This window comes from Coffea arabica, chromosome 1c, assembly GCF_036785885.1.
Source record: "Coffea arabica cultivar ET-39 chromosome 1c, Coffea Arabica ET-39 HiFi, whole genome shotgun sequence".
Lineage (NCBI taxonomy): Eukaryota > Viridiplantae > Streptophyta > Magnoliopsida > Gentianales > Rubiaceae > Coffea > Coffea arabica.
In genome coordinates, this window is record NC_092310.1 from 45865589 (window position 1) to 45884946 (window position 19358).

At 34.9% G+C, this 19358-nt stretch overlaps 3 protein-coding genes across 6 annotated transcripts; 2 read left to right on the forward strand and 1 right to left on the reverse strand.

The window, feature by feature from the left end:
- Window positions 1-2423: 2423 nt before the first annotated feature.
- On the forward strand, window positions 2424-7595 carry LOC113740537 (cysteine-rich receptor-like protein kinase 25). Its single transcript, XM_072073396.1, has 7 exons — window positions 2424-3509; window positions 3728-3859; window positions 4188-4309; window positions 4994-5204; window positions 5617-5854; window positions 6323-6473; window positions 6991-7595. Exons 1-7 carry the CDS (start codon window positions 2684-2686, stop codon window positions 7357-7359), a joined length of 2049 nt encoding a protein of 682 aa, XP_071929497.1. The 5' UTR covers window positions 2424-2683; the 3' UTR covers window positions 7360-7595.
- A 1228-nt stretch (window positions 7596-8823) lies between these two features.
- LOC113740553 (cysteine-rich receptor-like protein kinase 7) lies at window positions 8824-14702 on the forward strand. The gene is made up of 7 exons (XM_072073413.1): window positions 8824-9761; window positions 10417-10548; window positions 12713-12834; window positions 13013-13223; window positions 13400-13637; window positions 13854-14004; window positions 14124-14702. Exons 1-7 carry the CDS (start codon window positions 8984-8986, stop codon window positions 14487-14489), a joined length of 1998 nt encoding a protein of 665 aa, XP_071929514.1. The 5' UTR covers window positions 8824-8983; the 3' UTR covers window positions 14490-14702.
- Window positions 14703-14949: 247 nt separating this feature from the next.
- LOC113740564 (uncharacterized) lies at window positions 14950-18800 on the reverse strand. 4 transcript variants are annotated; one of them, XM_072073420.1, is made up of 4 exons: window positions 18469-18800; window positions 16897-17147; window positions 16521-16600; window positions 14950-15936 (listed from the first exon to the last, which is right to left on the reverse strand). In XM_072073420.1, exons 3-4 carry the CDS (start codon window positions 16564-16566, stop codon window positions 15311-15313), a joined length of 672 nt encoding a protein of 223 aa, XP_071929521.1. In that variant the 5' UTR covers window positions 16567-16600; window positions 16897-17147; window positions 18469-18800; the 3' UTR covers window positions 14950-15310. The 4 variants fall into 4 exon arrangements, with proteins under 4 accessions (XP_071929521.1, XP_071929522.1, XP_071929517.1 ...); XM_072073421.1 differs by having other exon boundaries at window positions 16978-17136; window positions 18469-18796; XM_072073416.1 differs by having other exon boundaries at window positions 16978-17147; window positions 18469-18796.
- Window positions 18801-19358: the final 558 nt, after the last annotated feature.

A 19358-nucleotide genomic window follows, 5' to 3' on the forward strand; every position in this document is an offset into this window, starting at 1 on the left:
TAGAAATATTTTCTTTTGACAAAAAAAAAAAAAAAAAAAGGCTGCCGTGCTGATTCAGCCCGATGTCTCTTAAGCTTTTATACATTACCATAAAGAGGCAGCCCCAGAAATTAACAAAAATAAAAATATTGTTGCCTGCTGTACTGTGTCAACACGGTAGGCATATTAAACTTTGTCAAAGCCATATTTACCAAATTTTTTTTTATTTTTGGGTAATATACTAAGGAATTAGCTGTCAATTTGGCTCGTTCAACCTTTATTTTGTATAATAAAATCCTAAATGTAAGTTGTAAATTAAGCCTTTTAAATTTTTACTTCAAGTTAAATTACATTCATAGCATTCTTTTTTGCAATGCTGCCTCATATCTAGAGCTGTTAAACGAACCGAGCTGTTCGGTAGCTCGGTTCGTTTCGGCTCGTTCGTGTTCGTGAAAGGCTCGTTCGAAATTTTAAACGAACCGAGTTCGAACGAATTTTTTTGTTCGATTAATAATCGAGCGAACACGAGCATGTTCACGAGTTTTAACGAACGTTCGCGAACATGCTAAACGAACGTTCGCGAACACGAACATGTTCGCGAGTTTTAACGAACGTTCGCGAACATAGACATAATTATCATTTAACAAATTTAGGGTTAATTTTATGGCTGGACTTTTATATTTGGAGGGCAAATTTCTTTGTTTTATTTGTTGTTTTTATGTTAATGTTAGTTATATAGTTAATGAATAATAGAATTTAGTCACTTAGTGCTTTAATTATTTTTTAGAATGATTAATAATTTGCATGGCATATTTAAGGCATAAAATAATTTGGATTCGAGCATTTCGAACATGTTCGCGAACGGCTCGTTTATGTTAAACGAGCCGAACTCGAACTCGAACACGAATTTTACTTAACGAACCGAACACGAACACATGTTTGAAGTTCGAAAATTAACGAACGAACACGAACGTTGTTCGAACTGCTTAACGAACAGAGCTCAAACATGAGATACTCGGTTCGATTCGGTTCGTTTACAGCTCTACTCATATCTATCAACGTATTGTATTGCAGATTAAGTTTTTTTTTTATTATTATTTTTTTTTATCGGCAGTGAGTATCTGGGTCCGTAAACTGGTTACCGTACGACCCAACTAATCCCATTACGAGCTGAGAGAGGCCTGCCCCAAACATCACCAGCCACGATAGAACCGGGATTCGATCCCGGGACGTGACTCTCCCCCAACTGGAACTACAACCACGGGACCAAACCCGGAGGGGCTACAATGTGGGACTACAACGTGGATTAAGTTTTTTTTATTGAGTATATAATTAGATATTATTTACTGTAAAACTATATGATATTATTTTGCACAAGATAAGTCTGATGAATCCATGTGATGTGAACCCAATGCATTGACCTGACTTTGGGGGTTCCTATCCCTTTAGACCAATCTGATCGAATAAAGTTCGCCCAGAGTAAGAAATTTGTTAGACAGTTCCTACAAATCATTGCCCATCCCACACGCAATAGAGCTTACCATATAGTAAATATGCTGTGATTAGTTCCTCTTCTTTTTTTTTTTTTTTTTTTCCATTCCTAATGGTTGAATACTTAAATATAGCATTGGGTATTTAATAGTTAATAATAATAATAAGAAGAAGAAGAAGAAGGATATAAAATTGGATTGTCTTGGTACCTAAATATTTTGGATTAATTCACTTTACTCTCCTTACATTTTCAAGGATTTTCTTGCATCGTTAAGTTTTACGTTACATTCCAAATTCAATACTGTCATGTTGCCCCTTAACTTTATCTTTTGAACGTTAATGTTTTCGACTCATCCCATATTACTACCGTCTCATATATAATGAGTGAAAGAATATGACAACTACGTTTCTTTCTCAATGCTGCAAATTGTCATAAATCCTCCTAAGTTTGAAAAAAAAAAAAGAGAGGATCATTTGGATAAATTTATGGTCCTAAGTAGGGGTGGCAATGGGGCGTTTGCCCCGCGGGGGTACCCGTGGAGTTAAAAAAAGTTATTATATAATTTCATTATAATTAAATTTGAACAAATAATCAAGTATTAAAATGTCAACATATTATCAAATTATTATTCATTGTAACTTCACAATTGAAACTCATAAAAATAATTAAACAAAAGTTATTTGAATATAATCTAATATGATTAAAATAATCAAGTTTTTACTTTTGATACAAATACAAATACTAAATTATTATTGTATTTTTTTTAGAAAAAAGTCCTATTGTATTAAGTGTAGTTAGGAATTTAATATAAATATATTAATAAATTTAGTATAAATAATTAATATTTTTTATTAATAGACATGTATAATTAATAGTATAATTGATAATATCATTATATAATTATGCACATATATATATCTTTTTTTTTAAAACGGATGACAGGGCGAGGCGGGCCTAGCCCGTTTTTAACCCCCCCCCCCTGGCGGGGCACCTCCCTAGTTCTAAGTGTCGCATTAAAAGTTCAGAATGCAATATGCAAATTAATGAAATTCTGAAGGGTGCAAAGGGTAATATGTTAGTTGTTCGAATGATCGAAGACTAAGTAAAGCACTCATCTGTGCGTTTCCCGAGCATCAGAGTCAATCAACTCATTTATGCTCAGGTATGCATCTTCTTCATTGTCTCTGAAATCTGCAGCTTTGGTAATGGATCATGGAGCATCTTCCAAAAGATTGTAGTACAATTTTGTCAGTCTTTTTTGTGCTCACAACTCTGTTTGGCCTAACTTTTTCCGCACCGGATTTCACACAGTTTTTCTGTTCAAATAACATAGGCAATTACTCAAAGAACAGCAAATACCAGGCCAATTTGAACACCCTTCTTTCATCCCTTTCTACTAATGTCAGTCCCTATGGATTCTACAATTCCTCGGTCGGCGAAGATCCTGACAGAACATATGCACTTGTGCTCTGCAGAGGAGATGCTAGTTTCCAAGATTGTGAAACCTGTGTTAATGATTCTGCTAATATGATCCTACAATTGTGTCCCAATCAAAAGGAGGCAATTGGATGGTATACTATTTGCATGATAAGGTACTCAAACAAGAACTTTTTTGGTAACATGAGTACTAGACCGAATTTCAATCTTCAGAGCTCAGTGGTTCCTCCAAACCTGAGTATATTCAATCAGGACCTGAGTAATTTGACAAACAGCCTTAGAGATCAAACGGTTGGAGGTTTTTCACTCAAGTTTGCTGCAGGGACAAGAAAGAGTGATAGCAATATCACCATCTATGCATTGATGCAATGCACACCTGACATAGATGGTGGAGATTGCAATCTTTGCCTTGGATGGGCTTTACAGGTTCTGTCACAATGCTGTTATGGTACAGAGGGGGCCAGGGTCGTTGGGCCAAGCTGTAGTTTTTGGTATGAGGTATTCCCCTTCTACAATGAACGGGTGATTCTTTCAAGGCCACCGCCACCGCCATCATTGCCGCCCTCCCTAGTACCATCTCCACCCAAACCAGCCACAAAAGGTATCAAAAACTGTCACCTAGCTACTTATCTACAAAAATATCAGCTCTTTCTAGCTCATTTTTCAACTGATTCTCTTATTGTGTGTAAAGATGTGGTGGAGTGGGTATTGAGGATTTAACTAGAGAATGAGGCATTTCTTACATACCACAAACAAATCATATAATACTTTTTTGATGCTCATTGCTTGTCTAAGAATGGCAAAATCTTGCTTCTGCAGGAAAGCATGGCAACAGCACAACCCTTATTATCATTGGTGTTGTAGGTGGAATAGCTCTGGGACTACTCAGTTTTTGCATTTTCTCCTTCAGAAGAAAATGGCGAAACAGAAGGAAAGGAGAGAAATTTCAGGGTAAATTCAAGTAAAGATTTTTGTCACCAGCTGCAAGCTACTATTATTTGCTTTGGACATTCAAAGTTCATAGCTGTAAAGTACTTAGTTTTTGGCTATATTTTTCCATGCTGTCTCTGCTTGAACATTCAATTTCAAGATCCATCATGATTGAATTTTGTCTGCGTGAATCCAAGGAAATCAGAAACAAGAATATTCAAAGTAAAATATTGACTTATTTTCTTGGGCATCATGCATCCATTGTACAGTATATTACAGATTTGTATAAGTGCGTCCATTGGGCAACGCTGAAGCTAATTTCAGTATTCTCTGGTTTTCGATTGTGAAGGTTTGGAAGAAGGTGACGGGGTAAAAGCAATGCAGTATGATTTTGGCATAATTAGTGCAGCAACAAATAACTTTTCAAGTACTAACTTGCTGGGGAAAGGAGGATTTGGTGCTGTTTACAAGGTGAATAATCAAAAGATCTGATCATTACTTGTGAGCAATCAAAAGAGCCAATATGACCATCTTATTGATTCGAAGTTTGAATTCACTCATGCTGGTTTGGCTCTTTTGCCCCAATTTATGCAGAAAATTTTCAGACTGCTACATGTCTACACTTTTTAGGAGCTTAGACAGTTATTTCCAGCGGTCAAAAACTTTGGGATGGACGTATTCTGGTGATGGTGTAGAAGATTTTGCCCAGACAGAAGTATATATCAAAATCATTGGCTAATTCTGTCCTAAACAGTCATCATAACACTCTACAGTTCCAAAGTTCAGATAGTAGAAGAGTAATTCACTAGGAAGATATAATTCTAGATAGAGTTGTTGCCCTATGGACATGCTGTAAAATTGGTGTTGTAAATACTGCTTAAATTAAATTTTTTCCTGCCAGATTGCATTGAGTCATGGTTGCAATCACTGTAGAGTTCGTTGGACACTCGTTAATTGAAGCACAAGTGCTATTTTTTTTTAATAAAATGAAGCAACTTGAGAAACAGGCTGAACAAGAATGATAATAAATGCAAATGTTATATGACACGTCGGGTGTCTTAATAGGTGCCTCATGGTCACTCGTTAGAAAGCTCTTAAAACTGAAAAGATTTTTGTTAATTGTTGTCATGTCAATTTATCCAATATATGCTTCAGGGTACTCTCTCGGATGGAAAGGAGATTGCTGTAAAAAGGCTGTCCAAGGGATCAGGACAAGGTGACCAAGAATTCAGGAATGAGGTCTTGTTAGTGGCAAAGCTCCAACACAAAAGTTTAGTTAGATTGTTGGGTTTCAGCCTGAAATATGAAGAAAGACTGCTGGTCTATGAATTCATGTCAAATGGGAGCCTTGACAAATTCCTCTTTGGTATGTTTTTCTGCCTAAACTTTTCTTTATTTCTCAATCTGTCTTTTTTTCCCCCTCCTTTTGTTGGTTGCATTAAGTGCATCCACTGCCTAGCTACATCAGTCACTATATTGTTTGTCTAGATCAAATGGTAGATAATAGACTATCTGTACATCAAGTAGACAAAAATGACGTTGTCTGAAACATCAAAAAGGGCAAAGAACCTTCTTCACATAAACCATTTTTGCTTTTTTTTTTTTGTTATACATGCATATATAATCCCCAAGGACTATTGATTGACAAAATTTGAAAAAAAAAAATTATCATTTGGGATCAAAAGAAATTTGAGAAGCTAACCATTTCCTTCTTTTTTTTTTTGGGTGTCATGTGTTAACAAGTTGTTCTGTGATTTGCTTTGTTGAGTCAAATTTAGATTCAGCAAAGAGGTCATTGTTGGATTGGGAACAACGCCACAAAATCATAGAGAGTGTTGCTAAGGGACTTCTTTATCTCCATGAAGATTCACGACTAAAGATTATTCATCGTGACCTAAAAGCCAGTAATATTCTCTTGGATGAAGACATGAATGCCAAAATTTCAGATTTTGGAATGGCCAAGTTGTTCCAGCTCCATGAGAGTGTAGCCGAAACCAATAGAGTTGTGGGGACCTAGTAAGTACTTTTGTATATATGTGTATTTAAACTGGTAATACAATATAATAGGCAACCACTATAATTTTTGGGTTAATTATTAAGTTCTTAAACGACTAAACGAAAATTAGTCAATGGGTATTCTCTCTTAACAAAATTAAAATCAATTGTCTCATTTAGAGAGCGTAACTCTATTCCGTTTGATTGAAGATTAATCGGAAAATTGTTTGATGTTACATCTTTATTATAATACTTATGAGTCGTGGAGTCTGTGAGATAAAAAGATGATGGAAAAAAAATTGAAAGAAGTAATACAAAAAATTTCCAAATGATGAATGACATAGATTGAAAACTTTAATCATCCTGTACAAATTTTGCCCCTAAATAAACATGTAACCAATCTTATCAAGTTCATATTCTGATATGTATCAGTTTTGTGATTGTGCTTTGAGTTTGTATTTTGACAGCTATTACAATGATCATTTGCAGTGGGTATATGGCACCGGAGTATGCACTGCAAGGCATATGTTCAGACAAGGCAGATGTCTTCAGCTATGGAGTGCTGGTTTTGGAAATCATAAGTGGTCAAAAGAACCGTTATGTCCAACAAGGCCAGAATGTGGAGGACCTTCTCAGCATTGTAAGTATGACTAGAAAAATAGTTCTAAAGCCTAAACAAACTTAAAAAAAAAGCTGCAGTATTGGTGCTTCTAACGTTTTCACCTTGTCCTACTTAGCATTAGACTATTATCCTATAGTATCTCAAGTCTCAATTTCAACTTAATTGATTTTTATATTTGTAGATCAAGTTAAATTTGAGCAATTAACATCTACAAAAGTTGTGTAAGTTGCATAAGCATGAAGAGACCAATAAGTGTACAAGATTAAACTCATTGATACTCGAAAATACATTGAATACAATGTAAATTTTCGTTTTAAAGCCCCTCCCCCTTCCCCTCTCTTTATTTTCACTAAATTTTCTTATTTGTTTTTTGGACTCATCCAAGTCTAGCTTTTCTTGTTTCATCCAAGAGTAATTAATTAAGTGTAGACGAAATAACTAGGGACAAAAACTGCGAAAAAATATTGTACAAGAAGTATGGTCAAATACAAGGACTAAATTTTCCACTTTTTGTATACCATATTATGCCATTTAGGTTTGGAAAAACTGGATTAAAGGAACAGCTTCAAATATAATAGATTCAACTCTCAAGGCTGGCTCAGCTCCGATAGAAGCTATAGTGAGGTGCATACACATTGGCTTGTTGTGTGTTCAAGATGGTGTAGCTAGTAGACCAACCATGGCTTCAGTTGTATTCATGCTCCATAGCTTATCTACTAGTCTGCCAATGCCTTCTGAGCCTGCATATTTTTCACGTAGCACCAGCATTGCTTCAAACAATCAGCCTCAGCAGGCTCTTGAAGATTCGAAAGCAAAAAGATCAGGTCAAATTCAACCTGCAGGAGGAGCTGCTACTAACTATTCCTTAAATGAAGCATCAATAAGTGAGTTTGATCCTCGATGATATTATATTAGAGGATGGAATCTGCAAACGGCTGCATTAGAGCTTAGGATATTGTTCTGGTGTATTTGGTAGTACATGTTTTTTTGTTTTTTCATTAGGACAGAAGTAGTTTGATAGAAGGCTCAAACAAAAAGAAAAAAATCCATGTACAAACCATCTAACAATGCATTTATTTCCACATAAACAACGTGGATTTGTTATGATTCCCAACTCACTGTTATAGTAATATCATTCCAATTTGGTCTAAAAATTCGTGAAAGTTTCTTATGACTTTTAGTTGAAAGTGGTGCATTTTATACCGTTTGAAAAACACTATAACAAAGTTTCAGCTTTTGAGAATATCCCATAGTTCATGTTTGGCGATCCTAAATTTTGAATTCATTTTTGGTTTATTTACAAGAGAATGAGGTGCTACATCAGCGCAGATATGACAGTCAAATCCTGATATATTTCTTAGGAAAGAGTTGCTTTATCACTTAAGCAATCCCTTATAGTATCTAAATAGCTTTTCGATTAAGAAAAATTTTTTTTTTCTACTGAACCATAAGTTTTGCACATCTTGGCTTTTTTTTTTTTTTTTTTTAAATTTCAAAAATTACAAAAATAGATGTCATTTCCTTCATTTTTCACTTCACATGATATCAAACCACAGGGGCGTTAAATGGCCATTTTCAAAAAAATTCAGAGATTATCTAATAATAAATCAAACCAAAGGGGATAAAGTGTAGTTTACCCTTGTTTTAGCCAATAGTTAATGGGCACTTCAAGTTAGTGTACTTCAATACTATTCTCTCTGTGATGATCATTCTTAATCTACGCTCTGCAGACTTCAAAGTCAAATTTTGAATCCAATTCCCACAAATGAGAACATGCAACATTAATCAGCTGGATTAAAAACTTAATCAACTAGTGCAAGAAGTTAAAAATTGAGGTCAACAATGTCAGTGCCAGGAAACATCTTCCACATTGCCGGCCTTGTTGTACTCAGCAAATTTTGTGTTCATGTAATCTTCTGTTTAAATAATGAGGGAATCCATTGATTAATGTATCTGAATTAAACTGCTAAATTTCATCGACAGTTCAACACGTTCCAGTCCTAAGTAGTCCTATATCAATCCTAAATTCTATCGAAAGGTTAATATTTTTTAGCAAAATTTCAAGAATGTCAAATAATGAGCCAATGTTTCCTGGCCATTTCTTAGTAAATTAATACCTTCCCCTTGAATGCGTTCTATTTTGAGGAAGTCAGTCTTCTGTTTCATTTGTCCTTTAACTAGTGACTGAGTAAAAGACTGAAACAGATTCCTAGTTTTTATATTTTGTGAAAATGTAAGCTGCTGTCACAGGTTGGTAATCTGATAAGCACAATAATTATTAAATTAAAGGAAATATAGATTTCAATCTTCCAAATATCCTACATGGTCAAGATTGATCATCTCAGTTTTGTAATTGATCCAAAAAAAAAAAAAAAACAGCTAGCCCTGTTTGATTTCAGATTATGATGTTCACTAGTCAACTAAATTTGGAAGTTTTGTCAAGGGATCACGAGTGATGATTCTTCTTCCATTTTGGCTAGACCTAAGACATTTTTTTTCTTCCCAGTTTTAGATTATAGATCATAGAAATGGGCTATCGGGGATGGTTTCTTTCAGTCTTTTACATGCTTACAAACCTTGTTTTCCTATCTGTTTCACAACCAAGCTTCACAGCTTGCTTCTGTTCAAAAGGAGTAGGCAACTACACGGAGAACAGCACATACCAGGCTAATCTCAAGTCTCTTCTTTCCTCCCTTTCATCCAACATCAACCCGTATGGATTCTACAATTCCTCTTTTGGCCAAGGTCTCGATAGAGTTAATGCAATCGTGCTATGTAGAGGCGATGTTGATCAGGAAACTTGTCGTGTTTGTGTACAAAACTCTGCTGGAAAGCTCACACAGGTCTGTCCTAATGAAAAGGAGGCAGTTGGTTGGTATGATCAATGCATGTTAAGATATTCGAATAAGTCGATTTTCGGAGTTATGTCTAATCTTCCACCTTTCACTCTTCAGAACCCATTGAATTCTACAAATCCCATTCTGTTTAGTCAGGAGGTTAGCAATTTAGCAACTAGCTTAGAAAACAGAATCTTTTCAGGGAATCCAGACCGGAAATTTGCTGTAGAGAAAAGCAATAACAGCAATGTTGAGACCATATATGCTTTGATGCAGTGCACACCTGATATAGATCCAGGAACTTGTAATTTTTGCCTTAGGTTGACTTCAAATATGATGTCTCAGTGCTGTTCTTGGAGGCAAGGGGCAAGAGTTGTTGGACCAAGTTGTAGTTTTCGGTATGAGTTGATCCCCTTTTATAATGAGAGTGCCATTCCATCACCACCAGGTCCACCGCCATCCCCACAAGGTAATCAGATGGAAATATTTTCTCTTGTCACTACTTAGCTAAGAAAACTAAGTTTTTGATCTTGTGGTAAATTATTCGAAATATTGTCATGCCTAGGAGAACATGGACTTGTGGACAATAAGGTTATTTTGCAGATAATCCGACAAATGTGAACTTTAAACCTAAGTTCTGTCTTTCCATCCTCAGCCTAGCCTACTTCAATAACTTTTTCTTTTAATTATCAAATTATGCAAATCCCATACTATTAATGCTGGCTAAGAACACTATTACAAAAAGTAGAAGAGTTAGAACTAGATTTCTAGAATTATTATTGAGCTATTTTATTTGTTGAGTAAGCTATTTACACAATGACAAAATGATAGAAGATTTAGAACTAGCTTTTCTAGCAATGCTATTGAGCTGTTTAACTTGAGAGGTAAAAAACAATCAGCAAAGTGATCAATCTCAATATTAACTTGCTTTTCTTCCTTATGTGTCTTCTTATGAGGAGTGGTCAATCCCAGAAGAGGTTCATTGGTGTTTGGTTTTCAAATTTACTCGTGTTTCCACCTTTTCTTAAGTTGTATTGCCACTTTCTTATAATCTCAACAATGTGCATTTTGGACTAAAAAACTTTTGCTTATTGCTCAAGCTTGACAAAAACTTGTTTCTGCAGGAAAGAAAGGTAACAAGACCTGGATTGTCATCGTTTGTGTCATCGTTGCAGTGGTACTTGTAATACTCAGTGTTTGCATTTTCATCTTCACAAGAAAATGGCAGAAGAGGAAGAAAGCAGCAAAGCTTGAAGGTAGTGAGACTTTTATCTCCTCCACATTAACCTGTATCTACTCTGGTGCAGATTGAAAATGTTCAGTGTTGGTAGAAGAGTAAAAGTAGCATCACAACATTGTGTTTTTGAAAGTCACAGGCATTTACATAACTTTAAATTTTCACTCGAGCGCATGAGATTAATTTTAGAGACAGGGTAAGTGTCTATAAAATGTGGGATCGTACGTTCAGGAAAATTGAAGGAAGAGATAAGGACAAGAGCTTTTAGTTTAAGCAAGTTTAAATAATGAAAAGTTCAATCAAGCGTTATGAAGTGTCTGCAACTTTGTAAATGTGTTACAGCTTGTAACATTGTTATGAATTTTCCATAGTAAAATTAGCAGTGCCAAGGTCTGAGGGCAATCAAAGTTATAGATGCGAAGTAGTTACTTCTGTTACATCTATGTTCATAGTTGTCTGCTTGAAAATGACCTATTTAAGTATCCTTATACTATATAAGAATGAGTTTAGGACTTGAATTTCAACCGCAAGGGTGGGATTTTTTTGGAAATGTGAGAGTGTTTGAAGTGCAATTAGAGTATTGAATATAAGTCATTATAACTAATTTAGTTTTGTTGTAATTACTTGGATGTCCTTTTAAACATTTAAAGCTAGGGGTAAATTTGATATGTGACATTATTTGATATCCGATTAAACATTGGGTACAACTGAATTCAGCTTGTGTTTTAGTGAAATTACATAAAAGCCCTTCTAATCATTTAATTGTATTAACATCTAAGTCTTTTAATTTCTTAAAGCCTCCTTTCTCATCAGTTATTTGCAAAGTTATGATATATAGATGTTAAGACACAATTAATGTTAATTAATAGAGAAGTCTGGTTTTTTGGCCGTTATCATAGTAACCTCCATCTATTCAAATTCATTTCATTTGCTTATAGGTTTTGTTCCACCACAGTCATGCAGCATATTGAATTCGAATGTTGTTACATTAACTACTCTTCTTCCCTATTTTACAACACCTTTTTTAATAGCTATGTTTTCTTTACCCAATCTACTTTTTTTGTTGTAAAAATCTGTAATATTGCAAGTTGTATATGCAATAATTTTTAATATTTTAATTCAATTGCCCATGTTAGATAAGCTTGATAAGAAAGAGACCACATTTGTTAATTGTTATTTACGGTTTAAAATAAGTTTATCATCATAAATTTCCCCATTTATAGATAGAATCTACTTCTTTTGTTGTTTTAACTATTAGTTAGGGTAATTTTCAAATCGTTTGCTACTTTATTGACTATTCCATTTAGACAATTTTTCACTTCATCTGATTTGCCAATATGTTTAACTGTCTACTTAAAATTATTTGGCTACAAATCTAAAGTATGTACCTCATTACTTTTAATTATTTTTCTTATATTGAGTGGATTAAGATGCTTTAGTACTTTTTTGAGGTAATTATTCCTCTAAATTAGCATGTTAGTTGTTGTATATCTTTGCAACTAACACAAAACTAATATTTCGTGATTTTAACCCCTATCGAGAATGAGATACTTTGCTATATATCCTAAATCATACAATAAATTATAATTAATTGCTTGCTCAATGTGAAGGCCTCGTGATGATATATGTTCTTGGAATCAATATAAATTCAAGAATTTGGCTTGCAAGAACCGAAATTCCACTAACAATGATTTCTTCAAGTATGCTAATTGTTTAAATCTCACTTATATGACAAGATAATGTGGTGGATGGCCTTCATATCAAGATCAAATTCAAACTAAACAACAAATTTTAATATCCCTAAAGTGCATGAGCAAATATAAATAGGTTTTTTATTATACTAGATTAGATGTAAAATAGTTGAGCGTATCTTATAATTATGTTTTATTGCATATTATATTTTTTTAACTCAATATGTAACTTATGATTTTTTTTATTTAATATCACATAATAAAAATTGTCATACTTCAATCCTTATACTAGAAAATGCCAAATAATAATTATTAACCATCTTTAATTATAGGCACTAAACTCTCACGCGTTGCGTGGGCTTTTCCCCCTAGTAAAGAAATGAAAAAGGAGTTCATTAGTCTGTTCTGTGTGTCTCCCAGACTAAGATATTATTGATCATTTAGCGAACAATTCATGTTGATTCTAGCATTCTTTGTTTTATCTTGGTGAAGAATTGGAAGAAATTGATGGGGCAGAAACAGTACAGTACGACTTTAGCACAATTAGAGCAGCAACAAATAATTTTTCTGCTAATGACTTGCTGGGAAAAGGAGGATTTGGTGCTGTTTACAAGGTACATACCTGCACCAGATCTTTAAAATTTCAAACTGAACACAAAGGCCAAAAGACCAACATGGCCACTAAAGAATTTCTTCAATGTTCTGATGCTTTACAATGGATTAGTTTAGTGAATTGCCCTTGATGAAATTTAAATACTTTGTTATCATGTAACATTGCCAAATTTGTGTCAGGGAACTCTTTCGGATGGACAAATGATAGCTGCAAAAAGATTGTCTAAGGAGTCAGGACAAGGTGAACAAGAATTTAGGAATGAAGTCTTGCTGGTGGCAAAGCTCCAACACAAAAGTCTGGTTAGATTGTTGGGTTTTTGTCTGGAAAAAACAGAAAGACTGTTGATTTATGAATTCCTGTCAAATGGGAGCCTTGATAAACTACTTTTTGGTATGTAGTTTTCCTCCTATTGCTGCTATAGACTATAGTCATCATTTTTTTTTCTTTTTAAGAGGGTAGTCTAAGATTTTAAGATAGTTTGAGGGGTTAATTACTTCTTGTTTAATCCATCTTATTTGTCTATGATAAAAATCTTTTCTTGATTTCTCTTTTTGGGTCCAATTTAGATCCTCTGAAGAGCTCAGAACTGGACTGGGATCGGCGCTACAGAATCGTAGAGAGTGTTGCAAAGGGACTTCTTTATCTGCATGAAGATTCTCGATTGAAGATTATTCATCGTGATCTAAAGGCTAGTAATATTCTCTTAGATGAAGATATGAATGCTAAAATCTCAGATTTTGGCATGGCCAGGTTGTTCCATGCAGACGAGAGTGTAGCCAACACCAACAGAATTGCAGGGACCTAGTAAGTGCTAAAATGTTGTTATTTATGAATCTATGAACAATTTTTTGACCATTGAGTAAAAAATTTTATAAATAGCACTCTTCAGAAAGAAGATCACTATATTCACACTAAATAAAGTTATCACATTATTAATTACAGAGTTGTGATTGTTAAGGTCATTTGATGATTCTGAGTTTATAAGGCTATTCATTATCTCTGACAAGAATAACTATGCAGTGGATACATGGCACCAGAATATGCATTGCATGGACTATTTTCAATCAAATCTGATGTCTTCAGCTATGGGGTGTTAGTTCTCGAAATAATAAGTGGGCAGAAGAACTCCTATTTCCGGGATGGCCAAACTGTGGAGGACCTTCTAAGTTTTGTAAGTACGCAAAACATTTCAAGCCTAATCAGAACACACAATATTTGCAATGTTCTACTGTCTCCTGTTTGTAGTTCTCTTGCTTTTCCTTACGTCTAACAATTATAACCTCTTAACAGGCTTGGAAAAACTGGCTTGGAGGAACAGCTTTGAAGATAATTGATCCCGCTATCACGGCTAGTTCAGGTTCAATACAGAACATAATCAGATGCATCCACATCGGGTTGTTATGCGTTCAAGATGATATAACTAAGAGACCAACTATGGCTTCAGTTGTTCTCATGCTCCAGAGCTTTTCCGTCAGTCTTCCAAAGCCTTCTGAGCCCGCTTTTTTTGCACAGAGTCGCAGCATTGGTTCAGACAAGTCCGATACACCATTGTTATCTGAAGATTCTAGAACAAGAAGTACTGCAACTCCATCACAACCAGCAGTTGCTAGTCAGTCTGTCAATGAAGCATCAATCAGTGATTTAGACCCTCGATGATGGAATATAAGGATGGAATATCTGGAAAGTACAGTCAATTTCCTCTTCTTTTTTTCGTTTTGTCGGAAGCTGACAAATTTTGAGTTTAGGACATTATTCTTGCGTTTTCTTTGGCTGGTAAAAGAAAGTGATGTAGAGGATCACAAAAGGGTGATCAATGTACAATCTATCTTATGTATTTGCTTGTACTAGCAAACTTGATTGATGAGAGCATGACCTGAGATTGTAAAAGTGTACATAAGTTCTGCACTGTGGATGTCAACTGGAGAACGTATTAGATTTAGATGGCCAAGTGGAAATGAAAAGAAGTTCAAATGGCAAAGTGAATCCCGGCTGCATTGAAATAATAAACTTTGCCTCTTGAAAGTCTGAATGTATGGTTGAGACTCGAAAGACCGAAATATACACCACAGTACAATGGTAAATTTCTAGACAAACTGAATATTTCCACCGGTAGTAATTTTCCTAAAGATTGTACTCAAATTTCATTTGTCTGTTATGTAACTAAAGAAAGAAACTGGTGCTAACTGCCCACCCCAGGCCCAAACAGAACTTGGAACTTGAAATCACAAGTTAGCTCTGAGTGCTAATGGTGCGAGAGCGACAAGAACAACAAAATGAAAGGCCCTTGTATAAACCACCATGAGCAGGCCAAAACTTTGGGGCGAGTGCTGTTGCCACAGCATTCACATCACATCACTACTATATTCTCCTTTTCTTCGAACAAGACACTAGCAGAAACTAGAATTACACTTGTTTCTTGAATTGAAGAAACTGGCAGAAGCTCTTCACTGACCCAAAAATGCCACAAGGAGGTGCTATTAATCACTGTCATCTTCGTCCTCCTTGGCACCTTGATCCTTGGAAATATGAACTCCAGGCTGAACCACGCGCCGCCGCGTCCTAGATGGTAGAATGTTGTCCAAATCAATCTCAGCAAGTGGATCGTCTGAGAGATCACTGTCAGCATCAGATTCACTTCCAGAGTCACTTGAATCCTGTGACACCTCAACTAATTTTCCTTTACCCTTGTCATCCGTCATAATTCCCTTGCCTTTTCGGTCAACTATCTCAGCATTAGCATCCGAGTCGTCATCATCACTATCTTCCCCTCCATCCTCGTCCTCGTCCTCGTCCTCTTCCTCTTCCTCCTCTGCATCTTCATAGTCTTCTCCATCTTGATCTTCAACTTCATTATCTTCATTTCCCAGTACCTGTTCCACATGGGCACTGTGGTTTTTAGTTCCATTAACATCCTTATTCTCTTCAACATCTGGAATCAAAGGGTCATTTCCAATGGAGCGGTCATTGTTTTCAATGGAGAGGTCATTGCCAAGCTTTAGCTTTTTGTTTGGATCATCTGTGTCCTCGTGTATGTTTTCCTCGTCCAGAGAGGCAAGTTCAGGGTCTCTTTTAGCAGGCAAAGATCCTTTGTCACTCTTGATCTCTGCAAAATTAAGTAAATCACTTTTCCAGCGAATAATAAGGTTGAACATTAAGCAACAGAATTACTCACATGATCCAAGGTATTACTATTTACTACATACAAACTTAGCAATTAGCCAAAACAGGGAATATATGGATTGCTGTACAGACATAAATACATCCAAAACATACATACTGCTTGCTTGCTAGTGCTCTCTCTCTCTCTCTCTCTCCCTCACACACACACACACAGATATGAGACATAAGGATACAAAAGGCAGGAAGATGCACTTTTTCAGGAATGTGCCTAGATAAGCCTATATATATATATGTTCTCAACTTCATTATATCAATGTAGTATCTGGCACAGCACATGACGGGGCCTATCATCTTGCAGACACGATTCCAAATATCACTCAGTCAATTCTTCCAACTAAACTGGAAGAAGTTGGAAGAATTGAACCAAAGGAGGCCAAGTAACAATATAACAAGAAGAAAAAGATGAAGACTATGCCGACAATCACATAAAGTATTAATTTAATCTTCAAAGAGACTAAATGCAATTTGATCGTCCATAGAGAAAAGGCTAAGGCCTTGCTGACTAACCTTCATCACGAATCAATGTGTTATCTGGGTTGGCGAAAGTTGCCATGCCACAGAACTTGTAGAAAAGATGAATCCACGTGCTAATAACACAAAAGGGAAGAAAATTCAAATCAAATACATAGTTATTTAAGTTACAACCTGAATGGGAAATTCACACTTCAATCGTAAGCCAAAACAAATATAATCTTCACTTTCATCTATAAAAGGCAATTAAAGATTAAGTTAAAAAATTATCAAAATGAGGTCCATGTGAAGTAACACAAAGAAGCTACAAAACAAGTCTATGTGTAAGCGAATTAATACTGATTTTCTCAAGTCATATCCATGCATCAAGTAAGTTGTATTTGCGCCCAAATGGAATTGAATATATTCTAACATTGTAAAGATTAATCATTATCTGCAGAGCATGCAGCTTCAATATGAAATCTTGGCATCTTGATTCAGAAATTCAACTGACATGGTACCAAAAACCAGTATTCAATCCCTTGCAACTCCCAAGATGCCTGGAATACATCATTCTGCAACCAGCCTCCATTATCTTCTGCACAGCTAGCATCCTTTCCCTACTTCAGATTTCGAGATATTGCCTCAACCCCAGACAACCCTTTAATGAAATCTTGAACCACCCTATGGTTGTGACAGTCAGTAACAGTTCGAAAAATGTAGCATGCTAAAGACAGAGATGTCTGGCTGTAATTTGTAAATGGTAGATCAACGAAATGCTATCAATAGCAGTTATAAAGTGAATTAAAGGAGTTGGTGTAATGTAATTCATATTAAAAGAATTGCAAGCTGCATCATCTTCTACATTGTGCTGAGAACAAAGCTTGGTGATTCATTTACTATCATATCATTTGGCAAGCCTTCTCCCAATGGCCAATCAACACTTTCAGGATCAAGTTTGAAAAGGCTTTTTCTTGAGAAGATAAAGACTAGCATAACTGGTCAATGTCAAGAATGATTTCAAAGACACAAAAGTTTTAACAAGAGGTGGAAAACAGAACAAGGGATGTGTGGTACATGCAAACTGAAGAAAGAACCGCTTTAAAGCTAAATCCCAATAAAACTGTACAGCTTCACAATTTTTCTGTGGAATTGCAGCCTCAATGAATTAGATCACCCTCTTTATATCATATAGTATGTGCAATATTGATGCTGCAAGCAGTTACTTCCCTACTCAATTTCAGCCAAAAAATCATACTCTAACAAATCCTCTTTTAGACTCTCTTACACCTTATTTCTTCCATAGAAAAATGGTACCCATACCTGGAGGCAGAGCAATTTTCTATAATTTAATCATTCATCATTTCGGATAGCAGACACCTACTTGGAAAGGACTGGTTTACTGTAACAAGTTCTAATTTTCCATTTGTTCTTTGTCAAAGTATATACCAAAAATCTTAATCAATTCCATAAGCAGCCATTCTTTCCAGAATACCATTATTTCAAAAACGTATTTCTTGTTTTATTACATTGCCCTCTATAGCATTACCAAATCCCGCTTAATCACCTTATAAAATTCATTAAATACTACATAAATGAATACTCTTTAAATCAAAATCAATACCTATGAACAACTCTAAAAATAAAAGATTTATTTACTTTAAAAAAATAAAGAATTCATGAAGGCAATGAAAAAAATTTTCCAGAACAATCCCAGTTAATATATACTAAAAGTTAACAAAAAAACAAAGTAAAGAAACCCAGAGGACTATGTGTGTGTAACAGAACTCACACGCAAAACACACAAATGCACTTAGAAAATGTGAGCTTGTGTGTGGATATTTGTACATTCTAACTTACAAGATTAGAATGACAAAAAATCGAAGGAAAAAATGGAAAAATTGAAAGATTAAAAAAACAAGAATTAACCCGATATACTTACCCAAAAAAATTCACCTGACATCAAGAATCCGGGTAAGATTGAAAGATAAGGAAAAATATTCACCTGATATCAAGAATCCGCCTTGATTTGCCAAGGGAGATATTAACCCAATGTTCTTATTCCAAAGCAGCGAAGTTCAACGGGTTGTAGCGATGAGTGAAGCGGCGGCGGCGGTGGCGGCGGTGGAGGGCCTCCGAGTAGAGAGTCGAATACTTGGCAGTGTGAACAAGTTAGGGCTATGGGATTGAAAAAAATCGTAGGAAAAAGTGCGATGATGAATAATTACGTAGCAGTCCCTAAATATTTAGAGATACATTTTAAATCCTCCTGTTGCACTAAAATTTGTCAACTTACCTTAAAATTTATTAAAAGTTCTCCAATGGCTCTAAAATCGATCAAATTACCTTAAAAGTTATTAAAAGGTTTTTTTTTGGTCAAATCTATCATGGTGCTAGGATATCAATTATGAAATTTTCAACTGATTATATATATTAAAACAAACTTACCCTCGAGTATAAAGGGAATTATTTTGGACATGCAAACGTATAAGTTAATTATCAAGCGCATTTTATTCGAAAATTAGTTGGACTTGAACATATCTTGGATCTATTATATTGCCAAATCTCTAAATATAGATAATTTTGTAATAATTTTTTTAACCAACTTAGTTATCAACCTAACTATATATCCTTGCATAGATAATATATATTTTATATGAATTAAATTTCATCGATGGGAATTTTGACTACACGCAGTTGATTATAGTTTACTCTTTATAAAAAAATTATTATACATGTAATTAAATACAAAGAATCTTTCAAACTAATGATAAAGGTACACTCGTTGTATGTGCGATGTAGGAACAATCACTTTTTATATGGACGAATTTAGTATAAAATTTTTGTAAACAAAAAAAACTTTGATCTTTTGAAAATTTTTTGAATAGAATTTTA